Source organism: Carlito syrichta, unplaced genomic scaffold (assembly GCF_000164805.1).
Source record: "Carlito syrichta isolate Samal-C Ts95f unplaced genomic scaffold, Tarsius_syrichta-2.0.1 Scaffold305648, whole genome shotgun sequence".
Taxonomy (NCBI): domain Eukaryota; kingdom Metazoa; phylum Chordata; class Mammalia; order Primates; family Tarsiidae; genus Carlito; species Carlito syrichta.
In genome coordinates this window covers 606,482-623,400 of record NW_007249744.1, presented here as the reverse complement: position 1 = coordinate 623,400, position 16,919 = coordinate 606,482, and the positions used below count along the sequence as shown (strand labels likewise).

At 49.1% G+C, this 16,919-nt stretch overlaps 1 protein-coding gene across 1 annotated transcript; it reads right to left on the bottom strand.

The window, feature by feature from the left end:
* Nucleotides 1-2,245: 2,245 nt before the first annotated feature.
* Nucleotides 2,246-11,617, bottom strand: NAGA (alpha-N-acetylgalactosaminidase). The gene is made up of 10 exons (XM_021714426.1): nucleotides 11,564-11,617; nucleotides 11,085-11,176; nucleotides 9,506-9,641; nucleotides 8,843-9,014; nucleotides 8,019-8,196; nucleotides 7,579-7,673; nucleotides 6,646-6,807; nucleotides 4,955-5,152; nucleotides 3,403-3,546; nucleotides 2,246-2,883 (listed from the first exon to the last, which is right to left on the bottom strand). The coding sequence occupies exons 2-10, from the start codon at nucleotides 11,098-11,100 to the stop codon at nucleotides 2,749-2,751; spliced, it is 1,236 nt and encodes a 411-aa protein (XP_021570101.1). The 5' UTR covers nucleotides 11,101-11,176; nucleotides 11,564-11,617; the 3' UTR covers nucleotides 2,246-2,748.
* Nucleotides 11,618-16,919: the final 5,302 nt, after the last annotated feature.

Sequence of the window (16,919 nt, the reverse complement as noted above, 5' to 3'; positions counted from 1 at the left end):
GAGCATGTTTAGAATAGCTGATTTAAAAATCTGATACTAAGGTAAAATGTCACAAAGCTTGCCATTCCTACTGGAATTCAACTGTTTTCCTCAATTGAAGATCTCTGAGTTGCTGCAAGCTTTGGTTAATTTCCAGAATTCTATGAAAGTTGATTCTGAAAATATGTAGCAGATTTTTCAATGATTTTATAAAAGGAGCAAACTTTCAGTGGTTCTTCCTGGACCATCTTTGCTGACCCCCTGTTAAGTCTTAATTCAAATCAACTAAAGGAAGATATTTTTGAGACAACTGGCAAAAACTAGACACAGACTAGTTATTAGATTATTTTCAAATTATGCTTTGTTAGTAAAAGTATATTAAGATCATATACATATTTAAACTCCTGTCAGAGATACATAGTGATATTTAGGATTATTTTAAGATTTGCTTTTTTTTGTTTGTTTGTTTGTCTTTTGAGCTGGAGTCTCACTCTGTCACCCAGATTGAAGTGTAGTGGCCGCTCCTGGCCACTGCAGCCTCGACCTGCTGGACTCCAGCGATCCTTCCACCTCAGCCTTCCAAGTAGCTGGAACTACAGGCGCGCACTACCACATCCAGCTAATTTTTGATTTATTGTAGAGATGAGGTCTCGCCAAGTTGCCCAGGCGGGTCTCGAACCCGCGGACTCAGGCAATCCACTCACCTCAGCCTCCCAAAGTGCGGGATTACAGGCTGAGCCACCGAGCCCGGCAAGATTTGCTTTCAAATACTCTGGTTCACAAACCAGAAGAGTGTATGTGGGAAGAGAGAGATTAAATAAAGGCACAAGTAGACGATTGAGCTGCATGATGGGTACGTGGAGGTTCACTGTACCATTTTATTTGTGTTTGAAGATTTGTATAATAAAAAGTTTTTAAAAAGAGAAGGGGTACCCTGGATCCAAACAAGGCTGCTTTGAAGTAAGAAAAAAGTTAATAACTGACCTTGAGTAGAAGTGAATAAAGCAATTTCCTGGAAGACTGTGTGTGTTGAAAGAATGAAGGGTGAAGAAGTAGAATAAACCGGGCACCCCCAGGACAACAGAACATGTTATACAGAAAGTAAAGACATGTAACTGTCTTGGTCTGAAAGGCAAAGGAATTGACTGGCCCAGTCCAGGCTCAACCCTGGCCCCCAACTTCCAAGTCCATGGTCTCAATTCTTATATTTCACCATATCCCAAGGTGGTGGGAAGTACTTCCTGGAGCTGGCAAGACATGTTTCCACATGAGACTGTTTATTCCATTTAGCTTGAACAGCACTATGGCCGAGACCCAAAGTTGGAGCTATGTACAGGATGACAGGCCTTCAAGGACAGAGGCCTGAGAAGAGGTAAGCTTCTGTCCTAAATTTCTCAACAACCTCAAAACATCAATTGTGGAAAGGGAGCTTTCCCTGGTGACTCTACATTTAATCAGTGACTCTCCAGTAATCTTAAATGACATTATACAATGACTGTAAGTTTTTACACCATACCTTAAAAACAAAAACTTCAAAACCCTGAAGGAAGGAGCACAAGAGATCCACCCAGAAGAGATCCCATGGACAGAACAGTGCAAGGCCTATGGCACAGCATGGTCCCACATTCGAGGCCCAAGGAGGACCTAGCTAGCCTGCTCTGCCACCAGATTTCCAGAGCCATCAGGGAAGACAGGCACCCTATATAGCCTTGGCTAAAAGTGGAGGGCTTGGGAAACAAGGATCAAAGTGAGACAGTCAGAGCCCATCGTTCTTTCATTTTGACTGTTACTCTGTCCTTAGGAGGAGGAGCAGGAAATAGATTTTAAGACACAAAGAACTCCTGGACTTGTTTGTGTACACAACTGGGAATTTGAATCTCCTCTGCAGCCAGATTGGGAGAGAGAAAAATAATAAAGAGAAAGAAGTGGGGGTGGAAGTGGAGCCACCAGAGAGCAGAGCAGGCTGAGGTGCTGGGCCAGGGGGCATTGCTGGGCGCAGCCCAAGCTGTGGTCCTGGGAGCATGGCTACTTGGCTTCCTTGTGTTGTCACTACCACCACTGTGCTAGGCAGAGTAGGGATAGCTCCTGGTGTGAGGCAAGTCTAGCATTTCTAGGAAGTATAATCTGCAGGTCACTTTGGAAAATGAGGGGTCAGAAGATGTCATACATCTTCCATAGAGGTGATACTTGAAACCAGTACTCTGTTTAGTGCTACCAGAGTTCTTAACTGAAGGTGCCCATGGCCCTAGGTCATTATTACAACTACTTGATTAAAAACAGGTTTATTGATGAATTAAGGGAGCCAAGGTTTCCTTTCCCCAGTAGCATCAGCCTGTAAGGCCTTCTATAGGTAGGAAAGCTGATCAAACGATTCATGGGAGTTCCTGGTAAGAGGTCAGATTTCTCTACTCCTAATTAGAAAAATTCCAAATCGTGATTTCAGAATCAACAACAAGGTCAGAGGCTAGAGTCCTGATAGGCATGGGGCTCAGGAGGCCAGAGCTGTTCAGTAACACCTGTGTGGCCATGCATATGAGGTAGAGGCCAGGAAGGCCACAGGAAATTGCCCTAAGAGAAGTTTCCAAAAGGGCTTTTACACTTGGGCAGGGCATAGAACCTGGCTCTGAGATTGTACTTTGGGTATGATGAGGTCAGGCCACCAAGTTAGGCCTGGGGAGCAGAGAATCCTGCTCACTTGCCCTTGGCATGCTGAGGCTCCATGGTCTGGGCTCAGTGGTGCCACCACATTCTGTCACATGTCCCAGCTCCTTACTGCTGGAACATTTCCAGGTTCTTGATGGGATACAGGTACCACATGACTACTCCTGAAGGGTTGATGATCACTGTGAAGTTGGTTTCAACCCGGAGGTCACTGATGACATCACCTGAGTAGACATCCTGGGCCTGCAGTGGGGAAGGACATCACCAATGCCACTATGAGAATAGCTGCACAGAGACGCCCTCAAAAGATGTAGAAGACTTCTGCTTGGACTTTGGCCTACTTTGCTGGGACTCCAGTATGCCCTACAGAAGTGGGAGCCCTGAATCTCCCATCATTTCGCCACTAGCAAAGTCAACAGATGCCCAAACACAGGCGGTGGAGAAAGTCCCAGTCCATGGAAAACCTTGAGGAATGTGCCAGCAAGGGCTGGCCCATGAGGGTAGGAATACGGCCCTAGAGGTTAACAAGACTACTATTTATACACAGTAATTGTATTTGCATAGTTTGAAAACACTGGTGCAGAGTACAGTATCAGCCACAGTCCTCAGTGACAGCACCTGCCCCATGGGCACCTGCCAGAGGGCCTGAAGGCCATGCCTCGGGAGGCCGTGTATGAGCAAGGACCACCTCCCGCCCTGCCCGCCCAGGGAAACCTGAAGTCCCAAGTCTAGGCTGGTGGCTGCAAGCAGCAGGGCACTCACCTCATATATTATGGACCTGCTGAAGTTCAGCTGGGCAAGGGAGGAGTGGTAGTGATAAGGCATATCCGTCCTGCGGCTGAAGAAGACTAAGGCACTGGCCTCACCGGACAGGGGCCGCATGTACACTTCAATATGAGATTTGTCCTAGGCACAAAAGATGACTACTGGCGGGGTCCCTTGTTCAGATAGGTTGGCAAGTTGCCTTCTGGGCCCTCCCTGAGCTCTGGGTCCCCCCAGCTCACAGCTCCATATCACACAGGCTTAGGGAAGATGCCACAGCCCTCCAGCACCCCAAATTATCTAACCCTACCTGTCTTCCTTGACTCAACAGACACCAACACCTACTCTGAGCCAGGCCCCCATGCTGGGACACAGAGACAAATGCATGAGGTCCTGCCTCAAAAGCATGTAGGATAATGGAAGGGATAAACACAAAAATATGGAAGAAGTGACAGTACAGCATGAAAGTGCTGACCTGAGACACCTGCCAGTGCTGGGCTGGAGGGTGCTGTCCAGTGGGAATAATGAACTGCTCTAGGAGGGTACCCAGTAGAGCTGGAAGTGAACTCTCATGCTCCCCATCCTCCAGAAGGTTCTCCAGGCCCAGTTCCACCACCAGCCCCTCTGTCCGGGATTAGCTACCTCCTCAGCATCACCAATTCTACAGGTGCCTTTATACTTCCGTAGATTTCTTTTTACTAGAGAGTCAGGAATTTGACAAAGAGCAAAGGCTTTGAGGAGATGCTGTTGGAGTTCAGTCTTGTTTGTATCAGCCTTGGGGTAGAGTTACTCACAAGTTTTTTTAAAGACTGTCTTGGTCTGCCACACAGCCCGGAGTGCAGTGACGCAATCATAGCTCACTGCAACCTTGAACTCCCGGCCTCAAGTGTCCTCCTGCCTCAGCCTCCCAGAGCTTGGATTACAGGTGCTGGCCACTGCACCCTGCTTATTTTTATTTATTTATTTTTAGAGATGAGGATCTCACTATGTTGTCCAAGCTGGTCTGAAACTCCTGGCCTCAAGCAATCCTCCTGTTTTGGCTTCCCAAAGCATTGGGATTACAGGTGTGACCCACCATGCCCAGCCTCAACTTACTTAGAGTCTTGAAGTTTCAGTTTCCTCATCATTTGTAAAACAGGGAAAGATATTTACTTTGATGAGAGAATGTATCTAGAATGCCCAGCACATGGTAGGTACTCAATAGTAGACACTAGTAGTAGTAGTAGTAGAATTCCTTGGCTAAAACAACTCCTTACACCCTGGAGGGAAACCCTCATTCTCTATAGGCTATTACAGGTGTGTGCAGAAGCCCTGTACCTCGCTGATCTCATATACACTTAAGTGGTGATACCTCTCCTCCCTGACTCCTGTGAGCTGTCCAGTTCTGTCCCTGCTCTCTTATCCAGCAGGAGAAGGGCTTTTGGAGCAGCTCCCAGCAGAGTCTGAGGAGCGGCCCCGGGGGGGAGGGCTGGGCAGCTCCCACATCCCAGGTGACCTCCAGGCTGGCAGCCTTATCTCAAGGGTCCCCTTCTCTTCCTCCACACCCTAGTACCTTGTAAATCCTGCGTCCCTGGATGCCTAAGTGATCCTGGTTGATTTTGATCATGAGTGGATTCTGCAGAATGTCCATGCTCTGAAAGGAGATGGTACGCAGGTCTGTGGACATGAAGAGAGGGGCTGCCAGCACTGTCCACAGGGCCATCTGGGCTCGGGCTTGCTCGAAGCTGAGGCCAAAGTTTCCAATGAGCAGCTGGGGGCAGAGGAAAGGAGTGGTCAGCTCTGCTCTCCTCAGGGAGGTGGGCTCAGAGGCCAGCCCCAAACTTGCAGTGGAGGCAAGAACAAACAGACTGGAGAAAGACAGCTACATGTGGGGAGTCCATCAACAAACACAAGGGTGATAATATGCTCTGGCTTTATCACAGGTTGTTCCGATGATAAGATGAGATCCTACTGCCAAAAAGTATATTACCTAGGATATGCAAGTCAAGAGATACTCCAGGGTGGCAGTGGTAGAAAACAGACCCAAAATGAATCCCTGTGCTTGCCAATGGCAACCCACTTGCCCTAGCCACAGCTGAACGGGCCTGGGGTGACTTCTGACCTCAGGGCAACCATTCCATAGTCAGGACACAAATGATTACTGCTAAGGCAACATGGTTACATGATGAATGTTAACAATTTAACTAAGCACTGTGTATGTGCCCCATGCTGTGCCAAGCATTTTTTTTTCCTTTTTTTTTTGAGTTAAGGTCTCACTCTATCGTCCAAGCTGGAGTGCAGTGGCACATCATAGCTCACCACAGCCTCAAACTCCTTCCTATTTTTTTGTAGAGATGAGGGCTCACTGTGTTGCCTAGGCTGGTCTTGAATTGGGCTCAAGCAATCCTCCTGCTTCAGTCTCCCAAAGTGCTGGGATCACAGGCATGAACCACTATACCTGGCCTGCGCCAAGCATTTTAAAGAATTATTTCATTAAACCTCAAAACAACCCTATATAAGGTAGCTACTATTATTATTCTCATTTTGCAGTTGACAAAACAAAAAAATTAACTTGCCCAAGGTAAGTGGCAGAAGTGGAGCTGGGACTCCAAAGCAGGCCCATTCCTGCTCCACCAGGCTGCCCCCTCCACCTTGTAATTGCTGGTAGTAAATGCTGGTTGACTAAGTGAACAGATAGCTATAAAGCTATAAGATTAGGTGCAAAAAAAAGTCACCAGGGCCATGACTGAGATAGGATCAAGGGGCTAGAAGCAGGACTGAACGCCAGTCATGTCTGTGGAGGGCGGGGCAGGGCTGGACAGATTTTGCAGAACAATAGAGTGCGGGGCATTGAAAGAGGAACCAGAGACTGATGGTGAGAGGGCAGTCCAGGTACTAGGAAGGAGAGTATGGAATGGTCGTGATCTTCACCCTGCAGAGAAATAGCATCTCATGCGAGGGTCACTAGAGACCAAGTTCTTGCACTTTAAGAAACATCAAAACTGGGGAGATGACCAACAATGGGCATTCTCAGGTCCTTCTCCTGAACATTCTGATGCAAGAGTTGGGGGGGGGTAGAGCCCTGGAGATGGAATTATAAACAGGCCTCCAAGTCAAGTCTCATGCAGCCACTTCAGGGACATATTTTGGAAATGCCAACCTAGAACCTGGCAGTGAGCATCCAGGGAGGAAGAGAGCACAGGGCAATAAGGAGCAGGGCCATCATGGTTGGTGGTTTAGGGACATCCCCCTACACTCTGGTACCATGTCTGGGTCGTTCCAGTGCCCAGGGCCAGCCACTGGCTGCAGTATGTCCTGGTATTGCACAAACCAGTCCAGAATGGAGAGCACGCTCTTCCAGGAGTCCTGGATATCGTCATAGTTACGCCAGAGATTGCAGATGTCTGCCAGCAGAGTGTAGTTCACCTGGATGGTGGGAGAAGGCAGAGTACTCAGCACAAGAGTCACACCCTGCTGTTCAGAGTCCCACACAGGGCTGGGGAGGTTCAGCAGGAAACAGAGAGGGGTCTGAGAAGAGGTTCCACCAACTTGTTCAGAACAAGGAAGGCCTCTGAGGAGTGGCCCTGCTCTGGGCTTCCTGGTATCCTCTCTGTCCGTTCTGGTGCCAGGAGCCTACTCTGTCCTCTCATGCCAGCTAGGATCAAGCTGAGGGTGTGGGACCAGGCCGACGCACCCACAGCCAACCCTCCCCACCATACCCATGCCCACACTTCAGTTTACTCAGTGAGCGCCCACCATCTCAGCATTCCTTCTCAGGTCTGCAGGTCTGAACCCACCTTTCTAGTGTCATACATGCTGAGGGGCCCCTAATGAGGAACCCACAGGGTACTCTTTCAAGGCTCAGCCCCACCTGCCTGGCCTCACCAACCTCTGGTTCTCCTAGCCCACTGGGTACAATCTAGCATTCTGACCACTTGCTGGATGTTGTGTGCTGGCACTTGTGGCTCTGCTGCCTTGGATGCCAGCTCCTTTAGTCCTGTCTCCAATGCCATCCCTCTGGGATCCTATGGGAAGATCTTCTCTAAGACCCTGAGCTGGCTGAGCTCAACCCCTCTTTGGTACTACTACAACTGTCTCTCTAGATACAAACCAGCATGTAGGCAACTATGGTGAGAGCAGCCCTGGCTCTGAGGCCTGGGTGTGGGAAGCACATCAGACAAGGTGCAAATGGCTTACCCTCGGGGGAAGGCCCCCTTCGTAGGCTGGCCAGCTGCAGGAGAAGGCAATGGGGCGACCCGTGGCATTCAAAGCAGCAGCCATCTTGGGGTACCCTGGAGAAAGCCCAACCCATTTCAGGACTGAGGAGATGCAGGGGGCAATCTGGGGCCTCAGCCCAAACCTTTTCCCACCAAAATGTGAGGAGACAGAGCCTCCAAAGAATGGGTGCCCTCCCATGTACCCAGAGCCTCAAACACTTCCTGGGTGAGCCATGGTGCCACCCCATATTTAGGGATCCTGGAAACCACAATCTCCCTAGTCCCTGGGTGAGGGAAGTTGGGAAATGCCACCTCTAAGGGCAATTCAGGCACTCCACACTCAGCCATGTGGGCACTTGGTGGACCTTCCATGGCCACCCTCACCCCACCTGGGTGCTCCCAGCCAGTTGTGTAGCTCACCTATGGCACGTTCCATGGGGGTGGAGAAGCAGCCATCCAGCTTCAGCATGTCTACCTTCCACTCAGCGAAGGTCTGAGCATCTTGGTCTACCTTGTCTAGTGTGGTGCCTGGGTAACCCATGCAGGTTAAGTTGCCTATGTCCTCGTAGATGCCCAGTTTCAGGCCTAGGGAGTGAGCCTTTAGAAAAAGGGCGTGAGGACACAGTGAGCTCAGGCAGGACCCTCAGGGTACTCCTCATAGGCACATCTAATCAGGCCCCATTAAACCCTCAGTGGCTCCCACTGACGAAAGAAGAGGGTCCCAGCATGCTGACTTGGCCTCTGCCAGCTATGGTGCACCCTTCCCCCCAACATACAGACTTCCCAGGGGCTGTTTCTTGTCCCTAGGCCTTTGCCCTGCCATCCCCTCTGCTTCTAATGCCAGCCCTCTAGGATCAACTCAAGAACTGCCTTCTCTAGCGAACCTTCCTAGATTCCTAGGCTGAATAAAATACCCATTCTGGCTTTCACCCACAGCAATGGACCAGAAGTAGGTGTTCATTTGTCTGTTTCCCCCACCAGGCTGTAAGATCTAAAGTGGACGCCAGGCGCAGTGGCTCAAGCCTGTAATGCCAGCACTTTGGGAGGCCGAGGCGAGAGGATTACCTGAGCTCAGGGGTTTGAGACAAACCCGAGCAACTTAGGGAGAACTTGTCTCTACAATAATAATAATAAAAAAAGATTTCAAGCGGAGATTGTGTAAATGAGCCCTAAGCAGGGTGGAGGGTAGAGTGAAACAGTGGTCTAGCCCTTAGGCCAAGGGGCAAGGCTGGGGTGGGGCTCACATAGTCAGCCAGGAAGGAAATGCCGTGAGGGAAGCGCTTGGGATCAGGCACCAGGTAGCCGCTGGCATCGCGCCCACCGATCCAGCAGTCATCAATGTTGAGGTATGTGTAGCCCAGGTCTCGCCATCCATCCTGTGCCATCCTGTCAGCCATCTCCATGAAAAGTCGCTCACTAATGCAGGGCAGGGTATGGGAAATTCAGTAGCCCGGCCTGGCCTACATTTTTACCCACACCCCTTCCTCAGCTCTGAGTGAATCTGAGCCATAAAAAACCTGTTCTTGCTGAGGACTAGGCCAGGCAACAGTATAAATGAACACCATTGATTGTGTCATGGGCCATAGCAAGTTGGGACGAAAGGAGCGGTCTGGTTCCCAAGCAAAGGGGTAGGGCTGGGTCAGGGGAAGCACATGGGCCTGGTTTTATAGTTATCTCGGGGCGGGGTCCATGAAGGGTTCTTGCCTTATGAACTGCCTGGGGCCTGACAGCTCCAGAGAGGCCCCAAGCAGGTCATGAGGCTAGGTGTCAGATAGTCCAAGTCACTTCTGGCTGTAATCTCTGGAATTGGTGGCTCTGACTTTGCCCTCTTTTCTAGCTGACTCTCTACTTCCTGCCCCCACTCTGTAATGCCCTGGACAGGACTTGTCAGGTAGGTGTGGACTCACCTGATACAGTTCTTTGGGTCCTCATCACAGTTAGTATTGCAGCGGAAGCGTTCCCAGGCCAGCCAGCCCATGGGCGGCGTTCGCAGGAGCCCATTCTCCAGCATCAGGACCTGGGCCACCAGCACCAGCAAGGGCACTGGGGTAGGAATGGGGATGGTGACTCCCACAGCTCTGGGCCTCATCCCAACCTACGCTGCTTAGCCGTGCAGGCTGCTTGCCTGCCTATATACTAGGGAACCAGACTCCTGGGTTTAGGGTAGAACTGGCTTTCCTGCAATGGCTGGTTCCTGCAGTGTTTGGGGTTTGGTTCTCCACTTGCTATTGTCATAGCAATGCTGGAATTAGCTAAACGAATATCTGAAGTCATATCCTTCCTGTACCCTTGATCAACTCCTCCCACCCTGTACACAGAACTTAATGGTACAGATGCTCCTAGACCAACCATAGGGTTACCTCCCCAATAAACCCATTGTAAGTTGAAAATATGGTAAGTCAAAAATGCACTTAATACACCTAACCAAATGTTATAGCTTAGCCTCGCCTACATGAAATATGCATGCTGAGAACACTTACATTAGCCTACAGTTGGGCAAAATTACCTAGCACAAAGCCTATTTTATAATAAAGTATGAATAAAATACTGTAGTTTTTTTTTTTTCTCCTTAAGTTGGAGTCTCACTCTGTCACCCGGACTGGAGTGCAGTGGCTGCTCCCAGCCACCGCAGCCATGACCGGCGATCCTTCCGCCTCAGCCTTCCAAGTAGCTGGAACTACAGGTGCACGCTACCACGCCAGCTAATTTTTGATTTATTGTAGAGATGAGATCTCGCCAAGTTGCCCAGGTGGGTCTCGAAACCGCGGGCTCAGGCAATCCACTCACCTCAGTCTCCCAAAGCGCTGGGATTACAGGGTGAGCCACCGAGCCCGGCTTGTACTTTTCAATAATTTATTGACTACAGTAACTGATTGAATACTGTACTGAAAGTGAAACAGAATGGTTGAATGGGTATTCAAAGCACAGTTTCTATTCAAAGTCCTGTTTCTACTGAATGCATGTCACTTTCACACCAGTGTAAACTCAAGAAGTCCTAAACTGGGGAACAGCTATACATTGTGGCCAGACTCCACATCTCTTGAGCCCTAGTCCAGGACTCTTTGCTCTCCACCACAAACCTTCAAGAGGCCTCAGAAGGCTTAAGAGGTCAGCCAGGTTGGACCTGCACCCAACCAGCTCACCTAAGTGAGCTCTTTCCATCTTGAGCCTTAGTCCCTTGCCTTATCTATAAGATGGAGTTATTGTATGGACTTTACAGGCTGTTCACAACACATATTCATATCACATCAGATAGGGCCTCTGGACTTGGGGGAGTGAGAAAGAAAGAGGCCTCTTTGGAGGGGAACTGATTCCTTGGGGAAGTGGTAGCATCTTCTTTCCTGGCCTAGCTCCAAGAAAAAGAGAGGAACCTGTCACCTGGCATACTCATAACAGGGAAGAAAGATCAGACACCAGAGGTCTGGAACTTCCTCCATGTAACCCTCACCCCCACCCTCCCAAAGCCATCCCTGCCCATGTAGGTACCTGTTTTCAGTAACATTGCTCCAGACACAGCGTCTGAGGACCCGACCAGATCTGCTCTGCTTGTATCAGCTTTATATGTTGGGCTCTGAAAGCTAAGAAACGTTAGAAAAGCACTGGGGCACGACCGCCTGGCTGGCCTTGCAGCCCTTAACCTTAGGCGTGGATCTCACATTCGGTCCCCAGTGCCCTCACTACCCTACCCCCATCTCCAGCCATCACTTCTTGTAGCTTGTATTCTTCCTTCAGAAATCCTAAACAAGGTGTCTTGGACGTTAGAGCTCACCTCCGCTGCAGTGCTGAGCCCCGAGCGCCTAAAGACGGCCCTCTGCCGGCCGGGGTCAGAAAGGGGACAGTGACCGGCTCGAGGACGCCCAGGAAGAAAGAAGACGCGCGGCTGGGACCGGGCTCCGGACTCCACCCGGCTGCGAGTTCCCGTCCCTGACCCCTAAAACCGCAGAGCCCTCGCCCGCCGCACTTACGTTTCCGAAACGCTCAGATCCGCGGCCCACTTCTGACTCCAGAGCCACCCTCCGCTCCAATCACCTGACGAGCCTACCACGTTCCACTGGGGGCGGGGCTTTACGGGCCCCAACCTTCCGGCGCAACCTATCAGAATCGCCCTAGCAACGCCGTGCCCCGCCTCTTACAGGCTCAATCTTTCCACCGTCCCGCCCCTAGCCTCTCTAAGCCCCGCCTCTTTGAGCTCCGGCCCTGTGCCCTCCCAAGGCTGGCACCAACTGAGCGGGCTCTGGGACCCGCTGCCCTTCGTGTCTGGGGTTCCCCCCACCAGGCTAGTCCTTTCACCCCTGTGGGACCATGAGGGCGAGGATCGAGCTCCGCACACTGTAGGCGCTCAGTAAATAGCTGTGCAGCCTGTACCTGCGGAGGCTTTGTTTAGAGGATATGAGAGAAGGTCCTCAAGCAACGCCCTTAGTGAGCTGCTCAGAAACGGAAGTCGAGGATTAATAGACTCTAGGAGGAAGATGAATGGGAGAAAGCAAAGCACGCGGGAGGCTGTTTTTTGTATTTTCTTAGAGACAGGGTCTTGCTCTGTAGCCCAGTCTGGAGTGAGTGGCAGGATCCTAGCTCACTGCAGCCTCAAACTCCTGGGCTCAAGTAGATTTTAAGGCCCAGCCTCCCAAAATGCTGGGATTACAGGCTGAGCCTCTGCACCAGCTCCCTGGCTTTTTTTTTTTTTTTTTTCCCCTTTGGTAGAGATGGTAGCCAGGCTGGTCCTGAACTCTCCTGGCCTCAAGTGATCCTCCTGGCTCAGTCTTCCAAAGCGCTGAGATTGCAGGTGTGAGCCAACAGGCCGACCCATCAAGTATTTACTGAGAGACTACTAGGTACCAAATACTTTGTTATGAGCACTGTAGGATCAGAAAGATGTGATAGTTTTCTGCACCAATCCTAAGAGTCACGGTGGACACTCCTATAACAAAAGACAGGTTAACAAAAGAAAAGCATAACAGATGTATTTAATCAAAGTTTTACACGACATGAAGACCCAAAGACTCAGGGAAAACTTTATTTTTATGCAATGGAGAATGGACAGCTGTGTAGAAATGTTATTAGACAAAAGGGAATGACCTAATGGTAATAGACTGAATGGAGAAACCCTGTAAGGTGTATCTGTTCAGATTCTTCTTTGACTTTCGTGTGGCATTCTTTCACCCCAAGTATAAGGCAGGACCCCACTGAAATAAGAGTCTTACAACCTACAATCAGACTTACAGTCAGAGAATTTCTTTATGGTTAGCTCTTCCATGGAAAGGCAGAAGATTTGAGTAGTAATTTGAGTTTCTATAACCCACCTTGGGGAAGAGGAATTCTAGTTTCTATGGCCTGCCTTAGAAAAGAAAGAAAAAGGGAAGCTGGAGAAAGAAGAGCAGCAGAAGGTCAGAGAGACTTTGCTTCTGTGGCCCTTCCGCTGTCCTTCACTTCAAAGTACTCAGCATGCCCAAGCACTATATCTTGGGGTATCATTTCCGAGCCCCAACAGCACCTTCACTTGGATGGCCACTGGACATTTCAAACATAATGAGCCCCAGACTCGTTATGCCACCTTCCACATCTCAGGTAATGACAACTCTTTCTAGGTGCTCGAGCCAAAACCTGGGAGTCCTCCTGCCTCCTCTTTCCCTCACTCCCCCGTATCCAATCCCTCAGCAACTCCTGTGCTCTCTCCCTTCAAAATCCATTCCAAATGTAGCCACCTCTTTGTCTCACTGCTCTTGCTGCCTGCAGTGCCAAATTGTCAAAGACTCCAAAAGGGGAGGCATATGTCCAAGAGGTGGAAGAAATGACCCGGAGACAACAGATCAGACATGAGCTTTATTCAGGAACTTACTTATAGGGAAAGTGGTCCCGGAACTGCTGACTGACAGGAAAAAACCGCTCCCGATTGTAAAAGGCACACAGGTTATATAGCTTTTTACACAGGGTAGATGTGGGGTTAAGCATTTAAAGGGCAGGGTTTCTAGTGCACAGGTCCAGTGTAAGAACGTGCTTATGTGAGGGAGGCACCAAAAACCCCCCTGAACTTATTTATAAAAAATTGTGTATTTATTCTTACATGTTTAAACTTCAATCACCTACAAAGTACTCTACATTTGATGCAATACACTTACCAAAATGCTTTTTTACAGTGCTCAAAACAGGTTTTTTTTTTTTGAGTTGGAGTCTCACTCTGTCGCCCAGGCTGGAGTGCCGTGGCACGCTCCCGGCCACCGCAGCCTCGACCCGCTGGGCTCCGGTGATCCTTCCGCCTCAGCCTTCGAAGTAGCTGTAACTACAGATGCACGCCACCATGCCTGGCTAATTTTTGTGATTTATTGTAGAGACGGTCTCACCAAGTTGCCCAGGCTGGTCTCGAACCCCTGGGCTCAGTCAATCCTCTCGCCTAGGCCTCCCAAAGTGCTGGAATTACAGGCTGAGCCACCGTGCCCAGCCTCAAAACAGTTTTTGAACTCATCAATTGTGATGCCTTTTGGTGCTTCTGCCCCTTTTTGTTTCACTTCTTTCACATCAGGAAAATGTTTCCTTTTGAGGACTTTTTCATCTGGGGAAACAAACAAACAAAAAAGTTGCAGAAGGCAAGATCAGGTGAATAGGGAGGGAGGGGCATGGGAGTCATGCTGTTTTTGGTCAAAAACTGCTGAACACTCAGCACAGATTGGGAGGTGCTCTCCTAAATCACCCATCATGAAATGGGCAAACACTTTGAAAGAAACTAAAAAAAAAAAAAATTCACTAAAGTCAAATGCAACCTCTCACAACAACGCTAACTGGTTCACTAATGCCGATGGGTGACTAGAACATTTATCTAGCGGGGGAAGCCTGTACTACAAGGGGCTCAACCTCAAGAAGATAATTCTGGGATTTTGGGGCTCCCCTTTGTACATAGGATGCATGGCCACGGTTTCTTTCTAGGGATGGAAATGTCAGTCTTGTAATGAACCAATGGTGAACTAAAGGCAACCAAAGATTATGGGCATTGATCCAGGTGTGTGGCTCTGGTGTGAACCAGCCCAGAGGGCCCGCTGCTTCAAGGAAGGCACATGAGAACATTCACTATGCATAGTTGCAAGATGTGGTCAGCAGGCATGGAGAACACTGCCCATGGCCATAGCATGACCTGTGTGCCCAGGCATGGAGGGTGAGGGGAACAGGACACCCTGGGTTGGCCATCCCCAGGATCCTGCCCCCGGCTCCAACCCCCTGCTTGGGGCCATACCCAGGGTATGCTCATGTTGTCACTGAGTGTGTGTTGCCCCACCTCACCCTCATCACATTTCACCTGGATGATAGCAGCAGGCTCCTCATACATCTCCTGCTTCCACTCATATTCTCTCCACAGCAGCCTGAGTAATCCTCCTCACCCACAATCCTGTGATGGCTGCTCATCTTAGTCTGGAGCAACAGCCCTTGGATATTCAAAGCCCCACCCTACCCTTTCTGAGCTACCTTCTACTGCCCTTCTACTGCCCCAAGCCTCCTAGCTACTCTGGCCTCCTGGCGGGTCCTCAAACACAATAGGCTGCAGGGCTATTACATTGGCTGTTCCCTCTGCCTGGAACACTTTCCTTCAGGTTTTGGCCTGGCTGGCTCCCTCATTTCTTTTAAGTATTTCAAATATCACCTTCTCAGTGAGGCCTATCCTGACCGTTTTTATTTAAAATTTCAAACTCATTCGTACAGCTCCCAACCTCCCTTACCCTGCTCTATTTTTTCCACACCACTTACTACCTTCTAACACATTTTCTATAATTTTTACTCTTTTTTTTGAGTCGGAGTGTCACTGTTTCCCAGGTGTGCAGTGAGTGCAGTGGCACGCTCACAGCCACTGCAGCCTCGACCTACTGGGATCAAGAGATCCTTCTGCCTCAGCCTTCCAAGAATCTGGAACTACAGGCATGTGCCTCCACGTTCAACTAATTTTTTTGATTTATTGTAGAGGCAAGGCCTCACCAAGTTTCCCAGGCTGGTCTCAACCCCTGGGCTCAGGCAATTCTCTCAACGCCACCTCCCAAAGTGCTGGGATTACAGGCATGAGCCACTGCACCCAGCCAATGTTTCATTCTTTTTTTTTTTTTTAATGTTGGAGTCTCTGTCACCCAGACTGGAGTGCAGTGGCAGGATCGTGGCTCACCACAACCTTGACCTCCTGGGCTCAGGTGATTCTTCTGCCTCAGCTTCCTAAGTAACCAGGACTACAGGAATGCATCACCAAACACTCAGCTGCTATTTCTTGATACCAATAAATTGAGAGACAGAGAACTGGCAGAAAGAAGTTTATTTCTGAATTCAGAATTCAGGGAGACAGAACCTGGCTCCTGGCATTTCTGGTTCTGGTTTGCTCACCCCTTAGGTTTCACAGTCTGTTTTTTATAAGTTTAAGGTTGCTGGAATCTATACATTGACTATGTGACAGACAGAGCATCATACAGAACTTAAGTTACAGTCACGTTTTGTCAATAGTAACAATTATGGTTCATATGTCCTGCAACTGGCTACCAAGAGGTAGCTCACAGTGTTATCAGTAACACCAAACTGAAGAGTTGATCAAGCTTGCCATAGAGTAAGGGAGTTAACAGAGCCTATGACAAAGTAAAACATTATTCACTATAACATATTGTTGATTAGTAGTTATAACACGCAGAAATGTATATAGATTACAAGACTTACGGTTACATGGGTGTTATATTTTCAAATCTATGATAAAAGGGTGTGAATAGAGATTAATTTCTCTCAGTTGAGCACAATCTGCAGGGAGTTAAGGATTCTTTGAAGTAATTTAATGGGGAATGTATAGGAGATAAGGGAATACGCTTTCTTTTGCTAATTCTCAGGTATGCAGGTATCTGCAGAGGCTAATTCTCAGGAATGTAGGTATGTGCAGGGCCCTTGAAAGTTATACCTTTCTTGAAGGGTTGTGGCAATATGGGCAGACAATAGTGGGTTTCCGCATCACCACCATGCTGGGTAATTTTTTTTTTTTTGGTAGAGAGGAGGTGTCACTATGTTGCCCACGCTGGTCTGAACTCCTGGCTCCAAGCAATCCTCTTGCCTTGGTCTCCTGGTGCTGGAATTATAGACGTGACCCATTGCACCCGGCTGATTTGTACTATTAATCGAATAAAATTTAGTTGGAGAGACAGACAGTAAACAGGAAATTAAAGCATCCTGTAGGGAAGTTTTCCTTAGAGGTTAGTGATATGATGGAAATACAACCCAGAGATGTGTTAGAGACTTGGGAGTCTATTTTACATGTTTTTTTTTTTTTTTTTGAGTTGGAGTCTCACTCAGCGGCCCAGACTGGACTGCAGTGGCCGC